This window comes from Ruditapes philippinarum, unplaced genomic scaffold (assembly GCF_026571515.1).
Source record: "Ruditapes philippinarum isolate M1 unplaced genomic scaffold, ASM2657151v2 ctg2578_1_1_1_1, whole genome shotgun sequence".
NCBI classification, from domain to species: Eukaryota; Metazoa; Mollusca; class Bivalvia; order Venerida; family Veneridae; genus Ruditapes; species Ruditapes philippinarum.
In genome coordinates this window covers 263,596-289,769 of record NW_026855989.1, presented here as the reverse complement: position 1 = coordinate 289,769, position 26,174 = coordinate 263,596, and the positions used below count along the sequence as shown (strand labels likewise).

General features: G+C 33.4%; 3 protein-coding genes across 3 annotated transcripts; all 3 read right to left on the bottom strand.

Moving 5' to 3' along the window:
- Positions 1-965: 965 nt before the first annotated feature.
- Positions 966-4,537, bottom strand: LOC132745054 (uncharacterized). The gene is made up of 6 exons (XM_060733890.1): positions 4,252-4,537; positions 3,783-3,983; positions 2,998-3,118; positions 2,515-2,623; positions 1,938-2,015; positions 966-1,188 (listed from the first exon to the last, which is right to left on the bottom strand). Exons 1-6 carry the CDS (start codon positions 4,477-4,479, stop codon positions 966-968), a joined length of 960 nt encoding a protein of 319 aa, XP_060589873.1. The 5' UTR covers positions 4,480-4,537.
- A 931-nt stretch (positions 4,538-5,468) lies between these two features.
- Positions 5,469-20,068, bottom strand: LOC132745053 (uncharacterized). The gene is made up of 16 exons (XM_060733889.1): positions 19,741-20,068; positions 18,803-18,839; positions 16,872-17,015; positions 16,042-16,424; positions 15,546-15,741; positions 14,975-15,150; positions 14,271-14,428; positions 13,575-13,890; positions 12,674-12,830; positions 11,137-12,375; positions 10,764-10,889; positions 10,099-10,215; positions 9,276-9,470; positions 8,037-8,242; positions 6,559-6,712; positions 5,469-5,695 (listed from the first exon to the last, which is right to left on the bottom strand). The coding sequence occupies exons 1-16, from the start codon at positions 19,780-19,782 to the stop codon at positions 5,469-5,471; spliced, it is 3,873 nt and encodes a 1,290-aa protein (XP_060589872.1). The 5' UTR covers positions 19,783-20,068.
- Positions 20,069-20,758: 690 nt separating this feature from the next.
- Positions 20,759-25,045, bottom strand: LOC132745050 (sodium-dependent glucose transporter 1-like). The gene is made up of 3 exons (XM_060733885.1): positions 24,864-25,045; positions 24,022-24,313; positions 20,759-22,776 (listed from the first exon to the last, which is right to left on the bottom strand). Exons 1-3 carry the CDS (start codon positions 24,945-24,947, stop codon positions 21,581-21,583), a joined length of 1,572 nt encoding a protein of 523 aa, XP_060589868.1. The 5' UTR covers positions 24,948-25,045; the 3' UTR covers positions 20,759-21,580.
- Positions 25,046-26,174: the final 1,129 nt, after the last annotated feature.

The following is a 26,174-nucleotide window of genomic DNA, read 5'->3' as shown; positions in this document are numbered from 1 at the left end:
AATTTATCCCTTTATATAATACCAATATAGAAATAGAGGGGAGGTGTTGCCACACTTTTCCTCACCCATGTGTGTATGTATCACATAACATGTATTGGTAATTCAATGAAACTTAAAACACTTGATCATAACACAAAACGTAGATGAAAATCTTCTTGTTAGATATTACCAGGATTATAATGACTTGATTAGATATCATGCTAATAATAAAGTCTGTGCATAGCCTATATTATTCTCTTTAACAAAACAACATTAAACACAATCCTGGATTTGTTTTATGAAACAGTTGATGATATTAAGTTCTGAAATGGTTGCCGGTGAAGACATTTTACTAAAACAATGTACTTTACTCAGAAGTACTCAAGTTTTAAAGATATTTATTTATAAGCATATAATGAGTTTATGTTTGACCTTTCCTTTTCGTCAAAGTTATGTTAAAATATTTTAAAGAAGTCATTTACCAAAACTTTACACATGGTTATATATTGTTGAAATAGTTCAAACTACTGTTCTCTGTCTATAGTAAATGTTGACAATACGTTCACTAAGATATTATTTCAGATAAGTTTAAACAGACATATTTTATTTTTGCCATCGCAAAATTTCAATGCTATGTAACTGGCATGCATCATTCAGAAATAATATTTACAATTTATATATGTACTATATACATGTGTTTTATAGTTACGTTTATTCAAATATACGTGCGATATTTATGTACAACATCATACAAATACGTATACACATTCAAACGTGCTGAAATTACTTTTGTTACATTTGCCTCCATTTCAAAAGAGCTAAGAATTTAATATCCGTCCTAAAAAGATTAACAAATTTCTACAACATTTCTTTTGTCCTAATAAATTGTACTGAAATCATACAAGAACCTTTGCCAATTATGTCATAAAAGAACACATATAATCATCATAACATAAGATTGGTCGACCTTAATTTAATGTAAACCTTTAAACAATATATGACTTACCCTCGATGTATCGGCCAAGGTAGGCCAAGTTTCGCCAACATCTATATTTGTCTCCACAAAATTGGTAGTCCCATGCAAACAATTCCCACTGGTAGGTACATGCTGGACACGGTTCAACAAGATTGGCAAACATACCGAGCTGCATGTTTGGATTGAACCTTTTCCCATCAGATGACGACTTTAAAATGTGTGGTATCTTAAAACTGAAATATAAAAAAAGACTGGTCATCAATCATGGCGATACACAAACAAATAAATGATATATAAATGATGTTTTTACAAAAAATAATCAATCTTAACCTCATAACCTGCTTAAACAGACATGATTAAGCCTTTGTCATCAACATAGAGCCAGCTCAGCCTGCACAAACGAGCTGACAGACCAGGCTCTATGCTGTAGGTAACTGAATTTTTGTATTGTTATTTAGCAATCTCTCAATTTTAAATGGACTTTTCCAAATTAAAAGGCTGTGAAAATCCATTACATACATCCAGTAGGTTAAGTATAAACTACATGTATATAAAAACAATCGAACATTCAAAATCCAGTTATATAATTTTTATAAACAGAAATATATTGTTATTTTGTAAATTGTTTTAAAAGAGTTGATAATAAATAACAGGAATATCTTTTTAAGTGATATACATTTTGTTCCATTTCAGTAGTCAAAACAGTCTGTATGCATCTATGGTTGTTTTAAGTGAAATCAGTATGAATCAATAAAAGAAATTCACAAATGAACATTTACTGAATTGGCGGGCAAAATGATGGCTTATTGAACAGGACATCGGTTACATCGATAAAAGCTGTCTGATGTCCAAACATCGACCCAAACCGCAAGAAAAAAAAACAAAACAAAAAACAACACCAAAACCAAAACAGACACACACACACAAGCGCACACGCACGCTCGCGCGTACACACACCTTTAAACACGCAGTAAAAACATACCTCATTTCAAATTTGGGTGGGTCTGCAGTTGCTACTTGTACCTGAGCATAGGAAGAATTTTCTCTTTCATCTTTTCGACTGGAAAATAGTCAGATTTGAAATTCGAAAGTTTAGTTCTTTTCATATAAATCAAAAACGAGAACAAAGCGCAATATTGAAAGAACATATTTATCCGTCTTTGTGATTATCATTACCGAACCCCTTTTAAAAAGACATAGCACAATGATCCAGATATGGACTATGAATAATTGTTGAGGGTTTCCGATTGGTTATAATTGGTACCCATCTGCTTCTATGGAATAAAAAATCTCATCCCTACATCAGGAAATGATCCAAATTCAGGGTATGACATTTTATACAAGAACAACGCAAATGTTGTTAATCCAGTACAAGCGTTTTGATGGCGTTTGACGATAAAAATATTTTATTTGTCTCAGTATTACTCTTTTAGATAAATATTTACTTGTTATCTTTGCATCTTTCGTATTTTAAATTATCAATATCTCTAACATTTTACCAAACCATGTCTATTTTTAAATATCTTTTTTAACAAAATACAATAATGTGGCACACTCACATCACCAGCTTAAACTCGTATGTATGCTCAGGTGTAAGTATTTCCGACCAGAACGAGACAAACCCATTAAAATATTTAAACCAGCCGGGTCCAGTCTGAAAACATCCACCTGGTAAAATATGATAAGAACAACAAATTAAAAAATTCAGCTAGTCTACTATTTTGATATTACGTTTTCCGTGTATTCATCGTAATTAACTATAAAATGTACTTATCATTTAGAGGTAAATTCCCCCCTCCCCCCAAAAAAAAATTCTTTGTAAAGTGCTTTTCCAAATTATTGAATACATATTTCTATATTTCTGTAATAGGTACTAAAATTTACACCATATAATCGAGTAAAATTGATTTAAGAAAGCCGGTCGCTCCAAATGGCTTCCAAGATGGCTTCCCACTTGTGTCTGTCAGTAAAACTGACAAGATGACAATAATATCGTTGCTGAAAACAAACAAAAAGTTTATGATGTTATACTAAAATATTACCTGTATTAGTGTGCAAAGGTGGAAGGTCACTAAAGTTCCTTGGAATAACCTCTACTGACATATCTGGGAACGTTTCGTTCAAGGTCATGTCTCGACAGGCCATCATCACAGAATCGAAGACCTTTTAATAGTTTTTGTATGTACTTAATGTTACTGTACGTATTCATATTCTTTAAACTATACAGTATATATAATTCTTTTCTCATTATTTTGGTAAAATAATTTTATTGCAGAAAACTATTCCAACTAAATATGTTTAATTTGAATAAGACAATGGATATACCGTATAGGGAAGATGCATTCCCTATTACTGGTTAAGTTAATACGGTCCTATCTGAAGAATAAACTACCATTTTTAATGACTATGCTTTTATAAAATGTTAACCTATTAAAGTGTATGCTTTTATGAAGTATTAACTTATTAAAGTGTGTAGAACTTAAAACGTAGCAAATCTGCTCTGTATGTCCTCGTGTTTTTTTTTAAAAGACTATATAACAATAATCATTATTTAAATGCTAGATTCGAGCATAGTTTTCTAGTATCTTTAAGTTGGAGGATATCTAAAAAAGATAAATGGGGACAGTATTTGTAAATCAGGATACAAGGAAGTATAATTTGTGTTTACGCAGATGTTGTTAATTTAAATGCTGCAATCAACGATAGAAATTCAATCTGTTATATAAGAGTATATTAATTTTGAAACGCAAAAAAAATAAAAGTATATCAGACAGATAGGTAGAAGAAATAAGTGAAAACAATTTTATTAGAGGACTACAATATTTACATTTTCTTGTCCATTTATTTCATCAGGGTCTTTTGAGAATATACTCGGATGCAAAGTTAATAGATTGTTAGGTCCTATTGTCATCATTGAAATAGATCCATTAAATATTTGTGGGACAAGTGGAGATCGTTTTATTTCAATGTATGTCTCAGCTTTGCTGGAAAACTCTTCTTCGCTCTCGTTTGGTGTAAGCATTGTGACCTTAAATATATTAACAAAAGTTTTACTCAATTATACGCGTAATGAACATGTCATGCTTTTATTTAAAAAAAGAAAAAAAAAGAAATCAAATTACAATGACTTAGCCACTAAGATACCAAACAAAATCGCTACTCTGATTCAATTTTTGTAAACACTTTCTAAACAAAAGAAATAAGGCAAAAATAACAAAAGTTAAGCTTGTAAAAACATTGCTTTAAATATTTGACTAACTTCATAGTAACAATATAAAGGTAAAGAAGTTATTTACCTTGTAGAATAAAAGATAAACGCCGCATTCCAGATACAAAGGATCAAAAGCCAATTCTGAGTTAATCGACGAGTCTACACCTGTAATGTTTATTTCTCTGATCCGTTCACCAGTTGTCCGTTCTACTAAAAATGCAGTCCAACGCTTTTTATTACGGACAGTGTTTGGGCATGTGATAACATCAGTTAATCCGGTGATCTTAGCTCTTTTACTTCGGAGGAATGGCATTGGAGTACGGAAATCTCGAGAACGCTCTCTTATGTTTATATTTGGTGCAATGCAGTCAAGAACCCGAGATTGGGAAACTTATTCGGTTTTTGGTTGAAATTTTAGTTCCACCCAAAAAATTTATCGTGAATGCCATCAGTAAAAAAATAGTGTTCTAAATGTGAAAAACGTCCGAAAAATCTGAAATTTTGCGGGGTTTTGGGAAAAATTTCCTGGAAAGTTAGAAGCCGCAAGTGTTGTATCCCTAAATGTACCCGGGATCCCCCAAAAATTCAAAAATCTTTTTATTTGCCAACCCAAAATTACAGTTGGACAAACATTAAGGAACTAAAACATGGAAAATTTTTAAAATTCTTTTTCTTGAAAAAGGGTTTGGGTTTTTGGGCCAAAACTAGCTATGGGTTTTTAAATTTTCAAACAGGTCGCATTTAAAATTTTAAAAACTGCATATGTTCCCCCGCGGGGCCCCGGGATGTAAACGGTGGGCCTTTTGGGGTTATGGTTTTCGTATAATCTTCCCCCGGGTAAAAAAAAAAAATTCTGTTTGGGTTTGATTATGATTATTTTAGAGTTCAAAAAACCGTATCAAATTCAAATTGTACACATCGTTTTCAATTACATTTATTGTTTTATACCAAATCTATAATATTGATATTGTACTCAAGTTATTCTCCTTTTGATATAATGCAAAAAGCACTGTTTATAAACGAGTCTTAATAAGTGGTGGTATGAAATAAAGGTCACTTTATAATACTGATTCCATTGGACTCGTACTACATGACTTGTATCTTGGACGACTTGGGAGGTAAAAAGATTTTTGCACTCCCCTTTCTTCCCCAACACTTTTTTGGTGGAACCAAAACAACTTATAAACGATGTATGTTGTATAACAAATGTTGGACTTTTCTTTAAAACCACAGTATTTCAGATTTTAATACCGGTAACATATATAATGAGTTGACAAATATACAATTTATAATATTACATTATTATAAGACGTTTGGAGCTCCGCAAGTGTAAGTAAGAAAATAGGGTATGCATGGTACTTCTTTCCACGTTATCCAAGTACTATTCAAGGAACTTTGTGTACGTGTGATTAGAATAGAAACAGCTCTTACCTCAGGAATACTCAATGTTATATTGTCCTTCTCCGTCTTATTACAGCTGTATATATTGTCAGTACTGACGGCCGATACGTCATACCAAACCAATGTTCCTATACATGTATGTTAATATGCAAAGTGTAAACACATGCCATTACACTGACTGGACCAACAATTTTGTAACAAAATGATTTCATTGTAACCTTCTTTATACCCCTTAACGAATATTTTTGCAAATGTTGGTTAAAAGTTTTTACTTTATTTCGACGATGTGTTCAATGTATGCGTTTTAGTTAATAAATTAGTTTTAATTAGTTTTATAGTCAATTTATAGTAAAATGGTTGACCAGTTTGCCGCATTTTGTTTGTTGTATGCATCCTACTCAATGAAGGATTTTCATGAACACTGTTGTCAAATGATTACCATTCGCAATGCATAATGCAATTATATCTGCTCAAGGTCATTGTGAAGATCCGTGGGTTAGAATGTCTGAGCATTCATTTTTATGTGTCCGAAAAAACAGCACTCAAACCTTTTAAATAAATTTCAGGAAATTGATTTCGAAAATTCAACATATTAAGGGTTTTTAGCAGCTTAATGCAATACTTGTAGATAAAAGTAAGCTATGGATGTGAATATACATATCATTGAGAAAGCCTTTTGCATGTTTCATTCATTTCGAAAACTTAAATTTGAATATTTTATAATGATTGAATGGGGAAGTTGAATGTTTGTTTTTATTTAATAAGGATTTTAATTCTATATTTATACTAATTTGAAAAAATGTAGTTAATACGTTTCATGCTAGTAGAAGGATCTTTCGATACACTGTTAAGTTTATGTTTATATATACAGTAATTATAATAATAAAAATATTCACAGGGTTATAAAACAGTTTATTACATGAATATTTGTTAATGTATAGTAAATATTAACAGTATTGATTGCCATTATATTTATGTATAACATGTGTACCTTTTGCAAATGTTGGGAAAATGATGAGCTCCTCATTACCACTATATATATTATTCAATGCACCAAAACCTAAGGCGGGCGGACTACCCAAAGGTAACGCTGGAATACGCATTACCGTAATACTGACGGCAGAAAAATCTTCATAGCATCCCGTCTGAAAAAAAACCATATCAAATTGAATTTCTTGTCATAAATATGTGTCGTGAATAATGGAGCTAGGTTATCAGAGAAGAGAAATGATTAAGGTGGTAATATTACAAAAAAAGAGAACTAATTGCCGATTAACTAAAAATCAAATAATGAAAAACTTTGATTGATTCCATTACAAGTGTTGAAGATTACAAGTGACGTCATATCACATAAGCCGGTGCTCATGGGCATGACAGATGTTGCTCCTTATATTATACACTCACTTGAGTTTGTTTACGTTAAATTGCAGCCGAGTGATCTTTCCATCCCAGAATTTCCAAAATTTTAATATATATGATATACATGTATGAATGTAATTATCTGTAGATATAAACAGTTTTGAGATTGTCTGTATCAAATTAAGTAAATTGTCACGTGAAGACAGCCTGTGTTTGAAAATGGTATTTATATTCAGTTACATTGTTAAAAAAAGACGGAAAGAGTACTGTCGTGGCCACGAGATAGCTAAGTCTTGGCCACGAGATTAATAACCAATCAGATTACACCATTTATATGAATTTCCATAATTAATTAGACATGTGTTATAGTACAAGGATGCCCCTATTTCACCAGCCTGTAAAAGTGCCATTTATACTACTTATTGACTGGTCAATAATTTTACATTTAGCGTCACTGTGACCCTGATTTTTGACCCAATGGTCTCGAAATTATTAAATGTCATCTACTGATCAGGTGCAATGATCTTTCTGGGTTATATAAATTATGGCATATCCCTTCTTAATTATTTATCAGACAAGGATTTTACATTATAGGCTATCTACTGTCCATGCGCAATGTCTCTTCCAAATAAAATAAACCAGGACTTATTCCTTCTCATGTTATCGTATAAACATGCTTAACAGGCCGTAGTACGTATACAAACTGACCAATTCGCTCACAAAAGTGTCCCACAAAGAGCTATTATAGTAAAAATAAATGTCTGATTGACCTTGGAATGTGACTTTCTAATATGATCCTAAGGACAAGTTCAAAGTGAATATCTTCAGTATTTTCAAAGATTAATGTTGCATGTTAAAGAAAGTTGTAAAGTTTAAACATTCATAATATATTTAGTGTATTCTGATTGGGTAATTATCTCGTGGCCACGACTTAGCTATCTCGTGACCACGACTTAGTATCTCGTGGCCACGAGATAAATAAAAAGACACACATATGTCACATTTGTGCCACCGTACATTTATGATGTATCTATATTTCTTTTATTGTGCAGAAATCAAATTACAAAATATGGAATTTCAAAATATAAGTATTTAATGATTTATATTTACCAGGATATTTTTTACACTTTCAGATGCATCATTATAAATTCGTATCTTTGATATATAATGGCCACCTTCCGCATAGCTATAAAAGTGGTTTAATGTTTGTGCGAATGTCTGAGAGAATAATGGCGAGTTGTCACCAAAATCAATCTCAATTGTGGCTTCGTCAGGTAATGGAACTCCATTATATATGATACTTATGTCAAATGTGCCTGAAAAAAGAAGATTAAAAAACATTTTTCTACCGAAAACATTTACGATTTTGATTTATAAATGCAATGGTTATGTGTGACAAAAGCTAACATAAAGCCAACACTATAGGACTATTTTGAATGTTGGATGAGAGACAATAGCTGTATTAAAGAGAAATTATGCCCATCCAAATGTATATAGTGAGTGAACAGGCGAACAAGTCAAAATAAGTTTACATTTTGCAAAAAAAATATGCTTATTTACTACACATGGACGATAAAAAAATCACGAGGTCCAAATCACCCGTGACGTTTAGTTAATAGAACAGATTGAGGCAGTCTTTTTATATTTAGGGCAGACTTATACTTAATCCTACTGTAACCAACTGTTGGTTTATCACCCTAACAACAGTCAATATTTTAAAATATATGAGCCGGGACGTGACAAACAGGAAATACATGTAGTTCGACACAATCATTTGATAGTTATAACTTTTAAGATACAAGTTAAGGTTATAAGAATACGTTCTCTTATAGTAAGAACGCGTTGGTTTGAAGTGGGTATTGAGGGGAACAATTCAGTTTAAGTTTTAAGCATGACAACATCTACGAGGCTTCCGGTTAATTTTCAAACGACTGTGGACATTTGATATGTGTCTTCTAAACTGAGCAAAACTTATAGATCTCGGTTTCAATACATCATCAATGTTTAAGTATAATGATCAAAGAAATGAAAACAAAATTAAGATTTATTATTATCGGTGATGACTTGTGATTCTTGTTTGTTACCATTTTAATCGACAAAAACATATGCTAATTAAGTTGTGTATGACATTGAAAGATAAAACAAAATTCAAAGAATAATCAGGATAAAGTCCTAACGATCAGTTCACTAAAATTTAGATGAAAGTTAAAATATTCAAAATAAGTCGATGTCATATTGTATGCATGGTATAACTGAGACATAAAATAATTCTATTATGTCCCAGATAGTACACATGAAATATCTTTTATCATAATAAACTAGCACGAATAATTAAAAGAGTATAATTACAAGCTGGATTGACTTCTTTGTCTATTGGAGCGTTCGGTATTATTACATCAAACTGGTCTGTAACCGGATTCAATATCTTGAATTCATGTTGACAGGTTTTATCCTCCATTAGACTCACAGCTCGAATGGACATCGTGTATGTTCCGGTTGTGGCATATGTGCAACTCTCTGTATCTTGTCCATCAGGGCTCTCGTCTGTTACAAAAGATAGCTCAATAAAAAATATTTACTGGCAACTGACTCTACTCATGCGACCAGTGTAGAGCATATCCATGGTCTTCACTGGTGGCATGTGAAAAATATGTGGTTGCCAGCATGGATCCAGACCAGCCATCGCATCCCCGCAGTCTGATCAGGATCCATGCTATCTACTTGTAATAGAGTTGGTAAGCGAACAGCATGGATCCTGATCAGACTGCGCGGAGGCTGGTCTGGATCCATGCTGGTGCAGACGCACTATGTTGGTTTTGTCGTGACGCGGCTCATATCTCTATAGAACTGCAGGTGGGCGTTTCCTTAAGCAACAGAAGTATGTAGGAATTCTAACCAAATACCTTTTATCATAAACATGAGTTTAAGTATTTATTAAAGGTCCTCAATACCAAATTGCATAAAAAAGTATTAAAATACCTGCAATACTAAAATGCGTAAAAAAGTATTTAAGACATATGTAATTGTAAAAATGCGTAAAAATGTCTTTAAAGATCGGCAAACCAGAAAAAAATGTGTACGTTATCTTCACTGTCATATCATCATATACATGTAACACCGTAATAGTTGCAGGTTATGATAATTAAAAGAAGTAATGAAAATAATGAGTTACTCTGTCGTGTTCTTGTTGTCAGGACGCCCGGAACTAAAATGTCACAATCAAACGTGATGTTTAGTTCACCGGGGGGTGGAGCACGCCATGATGTGAAAACAAGGTCAATAGGAACACCTGGAAACATATATTTTATAACACGATGGGTACATATTGTACATCGTGAGTAGAATAGTAAAATAAACTTGCCCCAAATAGCGTTTGTAATGATTGAAATTGGATCAAACAATGCAATGAACCCTTATGTGAAAACTGCATTTCATGTTTTATTTTTACATTTTAATCCAAGAATCTATGGGTTTTTTTTTTCATTTGTGATAGTGATTATAACAATGCTAACGTAGATTTTACTGACTTTAAAACAATAAAGCAATTCTTCTTTCTTTAATTGCACATAAAGCTCCAAAAATGCTATTTAATTCATTTCACTTACACTTTATTTTTTTTATCTTTTTGTGTCTTAATTCTGTTTCAATAAAGTTCTCATTAGCATTTGACTAAATCATTATTTGCTTCTTTTTTTAAAATTAATTAGAGCAGTAATAGTCAATCGGTGTTTTCTGGAATTCAAAATGCCACCTTATATCTACAAGACAATAAACTTGCCATATATTCACTTTTCATTGTTGTTCAATTGCCAGAATTTTACTGTATAAAATATCTACCTGGAATGCCGGCCGTTTTACCAACGCTGCAACGGTTATCAATGATGGGAGTCACAATGTATACTGGGATTGTACCTTCCTTGGACGATACTAGGTTTTCTAATCGATATTTCAACTCCAAAGTCCCTGTCAATATAGTTGATTAATACGTTAATGGTTAATATTAATAAATCATGTTTTTTTCGTGTCATAACATGCCAATACGCCTATCTTTACGTGTATTCTCGATGTTATATGTATAAAAAAGAAATAAAATACATTAATTAAAAATGATACCCAACGATGAAGATCCTTATTATTGCAGAACATTTTCCCTTTCATTTACTAATTACAAAATGTAATTAATTTACTGATAACTCTTTAACTAACATACCGTCGGCGTCTAGATATGTATGAGGAAAAGTAGCTGTCAGGTCACATGGATAGTAGTTGTCGTAATTTCCGTCACCCCACTCAATATAACACGAAACGTCGTTAGGAATAGGTGGGGGAACTGTAAATGTAAAATTCAAAAACGCCGGTGGTCCAAACCTCACAGGCACAACACTATTTATTTCGGTGTTATCAACGCCAACCATTACTGCAGTCGTGTATGTATTTATCACGGTGCTGAACGAGTTGCCCACTTTGACTTCTATCTGGTAATAACCTGCAACTGAAAATGTATGTACTATCGGAAAGCCGAATGTCGGTTCAGCGGTTGCCCACGGCATTCCTGTTGAAGCAGATTGCGATACAGTGTTGCTATCACCAAAATCTATATCAATAGCTACGCTTGTTCCAGCATCCATACCTACGGTAACCCTAACATCGGTACCCAAGGGTATGATTATATACTCCGAAGACACTGCTTGAGATTCGTTCGGAAAGAAACAGTCAACAACGACATTGGACATCTCTATTTCTATGACGAAATCAGTTGATGGCACTGATACTGAGCCGAGAGGGTTTTGAAGTTGATACTCAATAGTGTGGCTCCCTGTGACCATTTCTGTTCGAGGATCTACTGACCTAGCATGGCGAAGAGTATTGTTCACAACCATAGGGATATTAACATCATCGTATTTGAACGTCAGAAGTGTGACATCGGTGCCTTTGACCCATGTCAGTAGAAAATAGAACTCATCCCCTGCCTTGGCACCTGGTGGAGTCAATGCCACTGTTGTCAAAGGTTCTACTGCCTGTGATGTGACTGATGCTTGTTCGGAGCCTAAATGATTAGAGCAATTAACATTCAATGTGAGAGAACCGGCAACAGTGAAAGTATGGTCAAAGATCAACCCTTCTAACTCTGTTCTTTGTAAAGAGATGGTACTGCCATCGTCATATGAAAATTCAAAGTCACATACATAATCGCTGCCGGATGTCATACCAACATTTATATTCGTAACTGCGTCTACTTCAATAATGCTCCCTGGAGAATTAACAACCAACCCGGTTATGGTTTCTTCCACAGTAATAGTTGTATAATTAAACTTGAAACTAACGGCGTTAGAAATATTAACTGATATATTATATGATCCAGTCGTAAGGTACGTGTGTGTTGGAGTATCGAGGTCGGTTCCAGATTGCTGGCCGTTTCCAAAATCCCAGGCCACATTGGCGGGTTTGCCTGAAAAGAAATGAATCAAAAGTAGGTGCTTTCATTCGTTTTCTTACTCGAATATTCTTAGGTAGAAAATCAAATACATGGTAAGTGAAAATTCAACACTTGGTGTTTATGGGCAGTCTTGAAGTGTATATATTTTTTCGTTTACACAGATAATCAACAAAATTAAATATTAAACCTTTCATAAATGTGTTCCTTTTTGTTTATGTCAGTGCCAGCAGGCCTTTAGATGATGACAAAAGGTCTATAGTATACTGATATAATCATATATATGAGTGGGAGTGTTTTAAACAATATTGACCTGTATATGACTCAACCATGACGTTGGTCGCGACGTTAGCAGCGAAATATTCCGGCACATCTATAATTGTGGCATTTACACCTTCCCACACCATTATATTTGTTGAACCTACTTCACTTCCGGCTACATTAGTTTGATCGAGGTTAGAAACTGTTACCTACAATAGCAAGGGTGGCGCTTAATCATGTTCTTACCTTGTTTTTGACGTGCATACTGTTGAATTTAGTAACAGAAGAAATCTAACATAAAAGAAATTGTCATTTAAATGGATCTTAATTGTGATCATAGATAAAACAGCTTACACGCTTGATTGCAATATAATAGTTGGGTTATATAAGCTTACAACCGCTTATACTTGGTAATATTATTTATTAATCTTTCTTGTTTCTAAACGTTTTATTGAAATAGACAATGTACTGTATCAAAGATAACCTTGTCCTCTCACTGTATTATATCTTTTATATATTAAATATGCTATTATGAATAAGAATTTTGTTTTCACTTGTCTATATTACCAAATATAGGCGATTGATTACTTGATAAATGTGCAAGCTGACAATGAAAGATTGCCGATTGGCATATTTTCTTTTGGCAGCTGAAATATTATTATCCATATGTGCCAATTTAACGCTTTGCGTTTCTATGTTGTGACTTTTTGATATTATTAAAAGTTATTAGTCTGCAAACATTGATGTGAAACTTTGAGTACAGCCAACGTGTATATGATTACTGAACAGTTCATAATGTATTCCTATCTTGAATACAAGCAGTTACGATACTGAATGCCGATATTCAGAAATTTTAAAAATTTATAAAAAAAATAAAAAAATAAATACTTATATAGATGTTAATGTTTTGAACTACTGATACTAGTTTAACTTTGCTAACTGTAAACGTTTACCTCGAAAGAAACGTTTCCTGGCATGGTGAATTCGAGCGGGTATATAACTTCTGAAGTCTCCGCGTATATGGCTCTCAGTTGATGAACCTCTGTAGTTAGTACACAGTTACTTAAACCTACGGTAGATGGTGCTACCTGACCCGAACAATAATAGTCATTTACTGTGCCAAGCGGAACACCAGGGGCAGTGCTGGCAATTAACGGGGATGCCTGACCATCATGTGCTATAACGTCACCGAGTTGAACATCGTAGGTTGGTGTAAGGGCGACCAGACCATATCCCGGACTTATAGACACAGATATTGTGTGAATCAATCTGAAAATATATGAATATGTGATATACAGGAGGTACTCTCGCAATAAATAGTGAGTTTTCACAATGATGTCATGATTAAAGATAGGTTGGAATATTTTCATATAAAATTGGCTTCAAATAAAGCAGAAATACATGAACAAGTTAAAATGATTGTTGATAGGCTATATTGCTTTAAACATATGATAACCATAGTTACAAAGTAAACATCTGGTAACTGTCACCTGCCAATGTCAGAAAACTAATATTTTGCTTTCTCCGATTGAAAAAGAAGTCATTCTTCAATTTGCATTAACCGTTGTATAACTAAGATACGTGCGGCGACAAAACGACGTAAAATTCGTTCTGTTTAAAGACCTAACAAACTTAAAAAAAGATCTTACGTATAGCTGGCCAAGAGGGTCGTAGAGCGGGCAGTAGGACTTCCACAGCAGCTGTTCATTTCAAAACAATAATTGCCACCACACAGCGAATCGCACGAGGTTTGACATGTATTTGAATCAAAACAATACATCAGTCCTCCGCAATTCGGACGGTACACCTGCAAAGATGAAATATATAGCAATTATTACTTTCTCAACATAAACAAGATTAATCGCAGCTTCAGATGTATTGCATTTCTAAAGTATAAGAAGGCAGTAATCGCATTAAGCAACGCAGCATATTGTAACAAAAGCTTGACCGAGGTTTCTTGTTGTTCATTAGGCCTGTATTAGTTATGTAAAGGTTGTTCAAGCAAATGTTCCCTCGTGAAAAGGCAATACAATGCTTTATCTTTAATGTTCAAAATTGGTGGAAATAATGAAATGGCTGTAAGTATATTTAATGCTAATGTATTGTTATTAAATTATCATCTAAAGATGGGCCAACATTATTACTTTTAAGCTACTTAATGGAACATAGTCGTATTGGATAAAGTTGTCGTTTGGCAAAAATATTTTTTATCCCGTTATAAGCATGAGATCCTGTAATAAATTGGCTATAATGTAAAATTTAAGTAAAATATCAAATTGATTTATTTCAATGACTGTGCAGCTGTTTTTATATGCGTCTACAATGTTAAACTAGAAATTAATCAACTACTCACATGCATGTTAATCGTTCCTGTACCTAAACCGTAGTACTCAACAGTAACAAGTAAACCATTAACTTGTGCTGGATAACCATGGTGAATAATCAGTCCCGCCGTGCTTGTTGCCGAGGCAGTAGGAGCTGTCAGAATAGGCTGCCGCACGAAATTACCAATCCAATATTCCGTTGCATCTTACAAAAAGAAAAGCGAATCAGAATTACAAACAACTTACACGTGAGACTGTGATGAACGTTTTTTTTGTATTGAATTTAATGAGCGCCAGACTACTATGTACGTATGTTTGACTGTTTGACAGACAATTGAAGACACGAACGCCGGGCCTACATGTGTACTTTAACTTTTCGGCTTTGCAGAATGGCAGGTCGGCTAACTGTATATTAAAGATATTTTTTGTTTGTCAGACATTTTAATTTCCCCTCCAAATGACACATTAAGCTTTAAAGCTTAATTTTAATTTTAAGTTAGGTTTAGTGACCATCTTTTCATTTTCAAGTCAATGGGAAAAATCAATACAGAAGTCTGACCATAACTATGTGTACACGTCGCGACACTTTTGACTATATACCTGATATTTCAAAAGAATCAGTTTTCAATGCTCCCGGATTTCCGTCTGTGTACGAGATATCAACCTTCATATTTGTGCCACGTGCAACTTGAATGATACATTCATATACGTCATAAGTCGCCATGTCGGTTGGACACAACACTGTCACACCAACTGGGGCGCTGTCTACCACAACAGCTATTGCCGACTCGGAATCCTGAAACAGATTATGATTTTGTGTTATAGTATGTGTTTTTGGTGACAACAAAAGTAACACTTCAATTTGAAGCGATGTCAAATGAGGACAAACATGATCACGTGTGAATAAGTGAATAATCATATGACAAAAACAATATATGACAAAAACAATATCTAGACTGAAAAAATAGATATATAACTATATAAATGATATAATATAATCCTTCTTTATTTGTTTATTTTTTAATGAAACATTTTTATAATTTGAATTAATAAAAAAATGATGTTAAAAACGTTTGATGTTCTAGATAATACTCACTGGCAGCAAATTTCCGACGTCCGTGACGAAAGAGAGAATTCTATATTGACTGGCCATGGCGAACACGTGACCCAAGATGCCCGTTCCATTCTCAGCGTATTCAGTTTTTCCGGCTTTATCATCGTAGTTAATGCGCATGTCAAATCCAATCCCGTATGGTTCGGTTACCGGTGTGAGAGTTATAGCGTTGCCAGATGCCGCTATTTTTGGTGCAGCGTTCATTGTATGTGTAACGGCAATAGGAGTTTTATAAACATTAACATATGCTGCTGACCCGCAACTCTGCCCAGGATCACCAGGACATGGTGAGGTGCATTTTGTATCCGGCCCATCTATAGCCAAAGTGCCATCTGGTGACGTGTACGAGCAGAAACAAAACTTCCCTGAAATTGATTTTTATACATAATTGTTCCATTTTTTTTTCCAAAAAAAAAACAACACACACACAAAAAAAAAATATAAATAAATAAAAATATGTATATATACGAATCCGCACAGTCGCAATAATAAAATATCTTTCGTGTCAACTTGATGTATGAATTATAAAATTACTAAATATAACTATAATGATAATAATAATAACAATAATATTAATTACAAAAAAAGAAACAGACAATTTTTAACAAAAATAAAAAGGCCATTTACCCTATCTTTTTACAAATCCAAAACGCAAAACACAAGGAACATTAACATTAGATTATTCAGTGCCCTCTGTGTCCCTAGTCCCGTATTGTCCTAAACTCCATGTTTAATTATCACTTTTTGTATTTGTACAAGTTACTTATTGCGAAATTATTATTAGGGAAATGATTATTATTTTTTAATCTTACCCATTCCTAATGCTGCATAATCATAGCCTAGCCCTCCACAAACCGTATAACATTTCTGCGGTGTTAATGTTGACGTCCTTATAACACCGGGATTCCTGTTGAAAAATCGCACCGGTACGCTTTCTTTATAACATCCCAAATAACCTGTAACAATAACCTTTAGCTAATCACAGCTGTAACAATAAAAGCAAATCATAACTAAAACAAACAAACACAATAATAATACGATAATCACTTTACATTGACAGTTCTTTGGCCGTACCTTTGTCAAATAATGATGTTTTTGGTAGGACTTGCACTAATCTATTTATTATCCTAATAAGTACAAGTAAAAAAGGAAAAACGGAAGTGTCTTAAACATGTTATAAGCTACGCTCGCTCCTCCGCGCGACAGCTTAGCAACCCACCAACCACTATGTGAAAAAATCAAATCAGATCATACATTAAATCATTTTTTTTCCTTTATATTATTTCTTTTCTTTTAATGTTGCATTGAGGTATTTAATTTACTACTTTTACCAACATTATTTATCAATCTAGTATTAGTTTGCTAAGAGTTTAGGACTGTCTAAATATTCCTTGACAAATTTAAGATTGTCTAAAAGCTCAATTACAAATGTACGAATTAAATATTCTCATATGTTGTAAACACCTTCAATTGAAGCTTTTTTACAAAGTTACATAGAAAAACTGTACAAACAAACAACAAAATTTTCACATAAACACCATGTAAATGATGTGAATCGCAGCGCACTTCAAACGTCAAAGACGACGTCATATTAAATTTCACCTTTCTTACATACTCTTCGTGGAATTCAACGTATTTATTCGTATACTTCATATATTATACTTATAATTGTTTACTAAACAATGTTTAGTAAACAATTATAAGTATAATCTATAATTTAAATAACAGTTTAATTGTTCACACATTACTAACGAGTTCTATTTTATTTTACTTGCGCGCCATCTCAAAAAGCAACAATCTATCCCGGCCCAATCAATCAATCAAATTCCGCACTAAAAAGAATGATTTTTAGAGGCCAAATAATTAAGAAAATAATTATAAATGTCAGGACAATTAAGCATATATACATGCACTCCGTTATCAGCATTATAATTGTCCATTATTATTTTCTCTTTGACAGACCCGTTGTAAGCAGACGGACGAACAGATTTGCAGTCGGGAAATTTAAACCACCCTGGTATAGTTATATTTATTCTCTTGCTGCGTACATTGTCCTCTTGCCTCCCCTTTAAATTATAGAGATCATTCGGAAATTATTGAATACCATTTGAATGCAAACATGTCGATAATTTTAAAAGCCAAAAATCGAACATTGGACAACGCAATTTTAACAGAATCAATACAGCCCGAGCTGTATCCAAATCAACGGCTTTGTCAACTTGATTGATCGAATTTTTCTAATAAACAACTGTAGTGCCACAGAAAACAGCTTATACCGACTTTGTGTTTATTGAACAGGTCCGCGTTCTATGGGGTGACATATCCGGTTATAATGGAATTGGTTTATATAAGCTTCGTGAAACTGCTTCTCGTCAATAGAGCTTGATCAATGAAGCAATCGATTTCTTTTAAAGTCAATATTATATCCAGGTTTGAAAGGAAATGACTAAAGTTAAAAACGAATTTCAAGTGACGGAATCCATAATGCACGCAAACTATGGTATCAAAAATGTCAATTCTGTAAACAGACTTCAAAAGCTGGGTTTCCTAATATAAGAAACACAAATTGATTAATCGGAAGAAAATTCAAAGGTAAAGATTTAAAGAATATACAAAAGTGTTGATATCAATATTATATTTCAAGCTTAGCAACTTTGGTATAAAATTCACTCGAAAATATGTTGGTTCATGTATAAATTGAACAAATATACTCTTAAAATGTTAACTTGTAGAAAGAACTTACCTCCTTCCACTGATACGCTAAATATAGCAACTTGAAACTGAAATTTAAAAGAAAAAAAAAACAACATTGATATATTACGCACGTGCATCACATGAAAGCTGAAACTAGCTAAAAAATCTAAATTCTATACTACAAGTACAACTGTTAAATCTGTCTTTCTACTGACTGTCTTTTTATTGATAAATATTACTATTATTCATTTATTTATTTGTAAGAATTTGTTATTATTTTGTTTTGTTAGTTGTTCCCGAAATTTCGCCTTTTGTTTTCTATTTTACTCATACTTTTGAAATACATAAATTCTAAATTTTGAGTTGCAAACGATTTTCTTGTGAAACTTGAATCATATCTGTTTAAATTCCAAAATCCGAAAATCAAATGGAATGTGAAGGGCTTTTATTATACACAGGGTATAAAAGTTTTTGTTGTTTCTAAGATTATAAAACCTGCAAAATGTTAGTATCTACAAATTTTCAGTGACAATTTATTTTTACACCTGTTAGAATCAAATGAACCCAACATTATGCTATTATTTAAAACTGTATCAGCTTCATATATTTTTTGTCAAGCATGGATAAAAATCCCTAATGTTTCGTGTTTCTTCAGGTTCTGATAATTCCGAAACTTCCAAAATTCGAACGTTTTGGCTAGTCCCACAGGTGTTCGGTTTTCAGAAGTTACACTGTATCATGACATTGTAACATTGCTCCATTATGATATACGAAAATTATTAAAAACCCACACACACACAAAATAAAATGACTATTATCACTAGTTTCGATATCACATGCGAATGATTTGACATAATTTCTTTTATGTTAATATTTAAAGAAATTAAAAAAATATGATTTATTAATGTTATAAAATAAAATAATTTTAATTCATTTGTTAATCATTTTGTTTACGAAACAATAGTACAGGATTGATATAAATCTTACCGTAAATATGAGAAGAATCTTCGAATTTATTTTCTTAGCCATTACTCCATTCCACTATTCTTGAAGATTTCTTCAGGTCTATGGAAGCGCGCCTCGTTCAGGCAAAAATTTACCATATGACGTCATAAAAAATTTATCCAATCATTAACCGGTTCCATACCTTTAATATTGCGACCAAAGAACGCAGAGCTAAGTTTTGTCAATAAGCTTAGAAAATATCCAACATCTCAAGTAGAACAGGCAATTTAAAATCTATTCCGGACCTTTACCTCTATTCATCTATTCTGCAATATTTACTTTTATACCTTGGCACCATTGTCAACTTTTAATCATAGATACTATAAAAGACTATAGATCGAATAAAGCCCGGGAAACTGGAGACTCGCAATGCTTTTATTGATTTGATGAAATAAGATATTGTCTGTTAATTGCGTCAAAATAACATCATGCGCCTGTCTCGATCAAAACATGGTATTTAAATGAATTGATTAAACGCTCAATATGGTTTCAGAGCCAGCTTGCTTTAGTGGTCACTAATTATTGTTTTTTTTTATCATATACATATATTGTTAAATGATAATTGCAATAAATTGATTTTAAATGCTATCTTTTCTATCAAAAACGATCGAATGCGGATTATATAGTAAGAAAATGTATTTATTGTTTATCATTTAGTATTTTAGATCAATAATTTAGTACCATATAGCTTGCTTCAAGACGAGAATGGTCATAATGAAAATGGATTCTTGACCGATATTAACGATTTCGTGTAATACTACTATTATCTGAAAATGCTGAATAATGCTATAACATTTATACTGCAATTAGTGTTATTGTTAGTGTCTTCTTTGTTTAAAGTATATATAGCCATATATTTCATGCAAAAAGCGTAATTTGAATTTTGAAAAAGAAAACACCTGTATCAATTTACTGCAGAATGGCGTAGGCACAAACTCATTACAAAAAAAATAAATAAATTAAACCCCACTTAAAGTTGCAGCAAAATATTTTGTTTTGGAACATTTTATTCTGTTTACATGTACATACAATATTCATGAGTGTTAAATAAAAGATACATTCTATGTTAAAACAGGAATCAACAACAAGATTATAAAAACAACAGTAATTTCACTAAAATATATTAGACATAGCTTTTTACCATTTAGAAGAAGTAGAACGTTCGGAGCATGACGAGACTTGCAAAACTGTTTTTTTCTCTCAGACGCACCATTCTTTACACCTGAACTTATATAATTCTAATGAGAAACAAAAAAAGTCCCGTGAGACGGGTTTAGTGTGTTTGCTGGTCGGCTTCAGTTTTCGGTTTAAAAATATTATGTCATTTTCGTAGTCATTGAATTTGGCAACAGGAACAATGGTAAAGGACCAGCAGTAAAAACAAACATAAAAAAATGGAAATCAGACAAATTGATGTAATTTTTCTTTATAAAACAATTCTAGTATCAAGTACATGTTATTATTAGATATCAAGTACATGTTATAACTAGATATCAAGTACATGTCATTACTAGATATCAAGTACATGTTATTACTAGATATCAAGTACATGTTATTACTAGATATCAAGTACATGTTATAACTAGATATCAAGTACATGTCATTATTAGATATCAAGTACATGTCATTACTAGATATCAAGTACATGTTATTACTAGATATCAAGTACATGTTATTACTAGATATCAAGTACATGTTATTACTAGATATCAAGTACATGTTATTGCTTGTGTCATAATAGAATTGCAATGTGCTGCAATTTATTATATAACGATAACATTGGTTTTGCACTACTCAGGTCATTATTGCCACTGATATTTATTTACATAAATGAATCACGTTCTTCCTTTTGTCTATTAGTATCGTCTTTCTCTACTCCAAACCTGTTACCATGTTTAGCTCCTATTACATCAAGTACTATCGCAATCATCAAGCCAACACATCCAGACCCAACCAACTGATACAAAAAAGTTCTTGGCCCAAATGTTTCATAAAGATATCCAATCAGACGAAGATGAATAATCCCTCCGACTGACGCTCCAAGAATTTGTACGGTCATACCAACACCTGTGAGCTGTACATGATAGTCTGTGAAAGCAACTCCCGTCGGCCACATAGGTGCTCCGAGAAAGCCAACTGGTTGCATTAGAACCCAAAGAGCAGTTGAATTATCTACTGCAAATATATTCAAAAGAGCGCCTGATATTGCAACACCGAGTGTTTCAACTATGATTAAAACGCGAACTGATATCCATTTCGCAGCAATAGCAAATAAAAGTCTCCCGACCGAAAAACTTATCCAGAAGGAAGTATTAAGAAGCGAAGCATCCACGCTGGAAAACTCGAGCTGATCAATGGCAAAGCTTCGAATAAAGCTGCCGATCATCCGTTCACACCCACCCAGATTCCCCATGAAAATGAAAATAAATATAAAGATCTTCAATCCATACCAAAGTTTACCGTTAGCACACGTTGCTGGATTAATCATTTGTAAAAATGTCATTTCCTTCGTGTTCTTGTTGAACTTATTAGAACGGACACTTGTTTGGTTATAAGATAACTTAAAAGTTGCTTTTGGCCGTCGCTCTCTTTTCACGTATTGGACTTCAAGTATTTGGTACACCAAGAACGAGACCGAACATAAGAAGAGAAACGCTGCTGCTATTCCATATGCATATTCTATCCTTGATTCCCCTGTTATCACAAACTCACTGGGATGTTTATTCAGTATCGACTCAATTTCACTTTTAATTGTACCAAAATGACCTTTTGAAGAATTTCCATGTAAACTACTGGGTGGCAAACTGATCCACGAGACTTTGGATAAACTATTACGGACCGAGTCGTTGTTTAGCGATAAATTACTCGTTCCGTTCATTTCGACCAGCGTTATTTCTGCCAGGAAAGGATATGCGTATAAAGGAACAATAAATGAGCCAATTCCGTATCCCATATGTAACAAGATCAATGACGATGCAGCATTGTCTAACCAAATACTGAGTGTGACACTAGTTCCAGCTGAAATATTCAATGAAAAATGCTTCTTTATAATTTAAAATGATAAGCACGCGTGGTATGTCTAACCAGTCAGTATTACTTTAAAGTCTCACTCTCGCAATACTAGATTACATAAGAAGAAACAAATTGTAAGACGCTAAATGTTGTTAACACCAAACTGAGGAAATTTATTTGAAGAACAAGCTTTATGCCAATGTTACAAAAAGAAGACACAAGATTGTTTTTTTCTGCCAATAAGGTGATTAATATGATGTAGATCCATTAAAGTGGAAAATTTGTTTTTAAAATAATAAAGACTATTTTCATTTCTTGTTGCTTTTAACGATGGTTTTACCATTAAGCAGCTGAATATATAAAACATGGAACAGCGTTCATTATCAATTTTTGCGACATCACTATGAAAAATGAGCTGCGCCAAGACAAAACCAACATAATGGGTTTGCGACCAGCATGGATCCAGACCAGCCTGCGCATCCGCGCAGTCTCATCAGGATCCATGCTGTTCGCTAACAGTTTCTCTACTTGTTAAAGGGTTTGTAAACGAACAGCATGGATCCTGATCAGACTGCGCGGATGCGCAGGCTGGTCTGGATCCATGCTGGTCGGAAACGCATTACGTTGGTTTTGTCATGATGCGGTTTAAATATACTTTTGTCTAAAAAGCATAAACAGCTCAAACACATCTTTTTGCACTTCGAAGAAATGCCAGTGAGGTAAAGTGAATTCTGAAAATTTGTCAGAAACAAGTGTTGTCATGTTTGCAAGCGAATTATATCTTAAACATTAAATGTTTTTTTAAGAAATTCATTAATACATTTTAAAGGAATGAGTCGAGAATTAAACATTTTCTCTCTTTTACAAGAATAGTTAGAATACAATGTATTGAAGGAGCTCCACTGAGGTTGAAAAGACTAAAAATATAAAAAATTGAAAATCTTATATAGATCAACTTAGACACTTAGAACGGAAATACACGGAAAAGATGAATTCAAATGAAAATATCCCGATTAAAGTTTAAATCCTTTAAAGGTTTGTTTTTCTTCAATTTAAGATCATTTTTGCGCATTACAATATTATGATTAATCTTGAAAAAATGGGGTGAGTGAATGATCCGGAATTTAGCTCACAACCTCCCGGTATACAATGATTTATAAATCTCAAAAACATATTTCCAATCCCGTTATATAAAAAAAACCTCAGTGGAGTCTCTTTAAATTTGAAACGGATATCTCTATACATGTGTACCTATATTAACAACTTGTTCGCAGACTCCTCCAATAAAGCAGAAAATCCACATCAACGTGATATTTGGTAACCATGGTATTGCCACTGTTGCTATGGCAGCTGTCATTAACGCGATGGTGATTATCAAATGGCGATACAGTTGAAATTTGTCTACGAGAAAACCTCCGAGTACAGAACCTAAGATCCAGCCAAAGGTCCTTCCAGAAATTGCAAACGCCAGCTGCTCGTAATTGCTGTCCAGTCGGAGGATAAGGTCTTTTAGTGTAGGTCCAAATATTTCAAGATACATTCCCTAAAATGAGAAGAAACAAGGGCTATCAGTTGGACAGCATGTTCGACTATTCTCAGGACTTGATAGTAAAATAAAAGCGTGACATGTGTATATTTTTCTTAGTTCAGAAAGGGCCATAATTTGAGTTATTGATCTTGGATAGTGACCTCCTATTATGCTCTAAAATAAGTGTTTGAAGTTTCAACCTATTCCCTTCTATAGTTTTGGAGATACCAACTTTCACGCAAAAATTTAACCAATGTGTGACGGCGACATGGACACCGACGTCTATTCTCTCCATACTCTTCGAATACTCTAACAAAGTACCTTTACCATAGATTGTCATGCCGTGAAACCTTGGTTATTTTAGATTATTTGTATATAACTTATCATTGTGGAATAGTCTATTATAATGATTTCTGTCAAAGCCTTGAATAATGTAAATATGAAACATAATCAATGCAAACGCTCGAAGCATTAGAATTCGTTTGTTTATTTGGACAAATTTGATACTACTAAAGCTAATTGTCAATGTGTTAAACACTTTCTGAACTTAGATAAATCAACTTACTAAAGAAATCCAGGTAAGAATCAGGACAGTCGTTTCGGTTACTTTCTGACATTTTGTCCGTTCTCTGTTACTTGATGTTTTCATTTTGTAAATGCAATATGTGCATATACATACATGTCATTTAAATAGGAAAACTGCTAAGCTCCTTATCAATGTAACGAAACTGAGTTTTATAAATTAAGATCTTCACATATTGTGGTATACATAGAATGACCTTTACTACAGTTTTATCTTTAAGATAAGACATTTTGTGAGGAATTACATTTATCACTTTTCCGTGTCACTTTTGCTACACTTGTACCGCCGTTCACATTTATATTTTGACGTAACGTCATTTGCGTTATATAAACATAGCGTAACGACACATAAATTATGTGTATATGTAGATCTAAGTGTTTATTAAATGAAATTTTAACAATTAAGAACCCTAAAGATATCTGAAAGCTATCTTAGGTCATACTCGTGGTCAAAGTCGTCGTTGTCTTTGTGATAATAACATAAAATGCTTCATAAAAGACTAAGTAGACATAGACGTGATAAAAGCCTTAACCGTAGTTGTCGACGTAGTCTCGTGGTCGTTACGGTAGTCTTAGACGTACTCGTAGACATAAGAGTCGTAATTTTGGTACTTGCAGTTTGTTTTTTTTGTTTGTTACATTTTACGATACCACGCCAGAGAGGTACATGTGTAACTGTAGGCTGTTGTATGTCCCAGCTGGATTAGAAGTCGTCGACTCCCTCGACCACGGAGGTAGTTGCAGTAGCTGCTGATTTAAAACATAGGTCGCAAAAGTCGTATTCGTGGTCGGAGCCGTATTTGTGGCCCTTAAAGTCGTAGCGTTGTCGTCGGCGTGTATGTAGTTGTAGTCATATTCGTGGTCGTCGAAGTGTATGTAATTGAAGTCGTAGACGTCGTCGCGGAGAGTAAAAATGATGATAATCGCCATCTTGGTCATTAGCAATTGGTCATCTTTGAAAAATAATTTTATACGGTTATATGCAGCATCTTCAAGTATACAGCTAACGTATAAGATATTTTCGGTGCTAGCTGTATACGGTATTACAGTCAATGTATACAGATCCCGCGTAAGCTGTATGTTAAAGTTGTATACGGTGCATCAACGCACGCGTTATCAGCAACCTGAGAAAAAGCAAACGTCCTTTCAATTATATCTAGCACTGTGTAAGCCGACAATTTACTATACAATATACTTGTACTATTTTATGAAAGGCAAAGTCGGTATTAAGTTATTAACCTTCTTTGCTGCATGTCTAATTAAAAAAAAGGCGGTATCATACAAGAACAAAAGT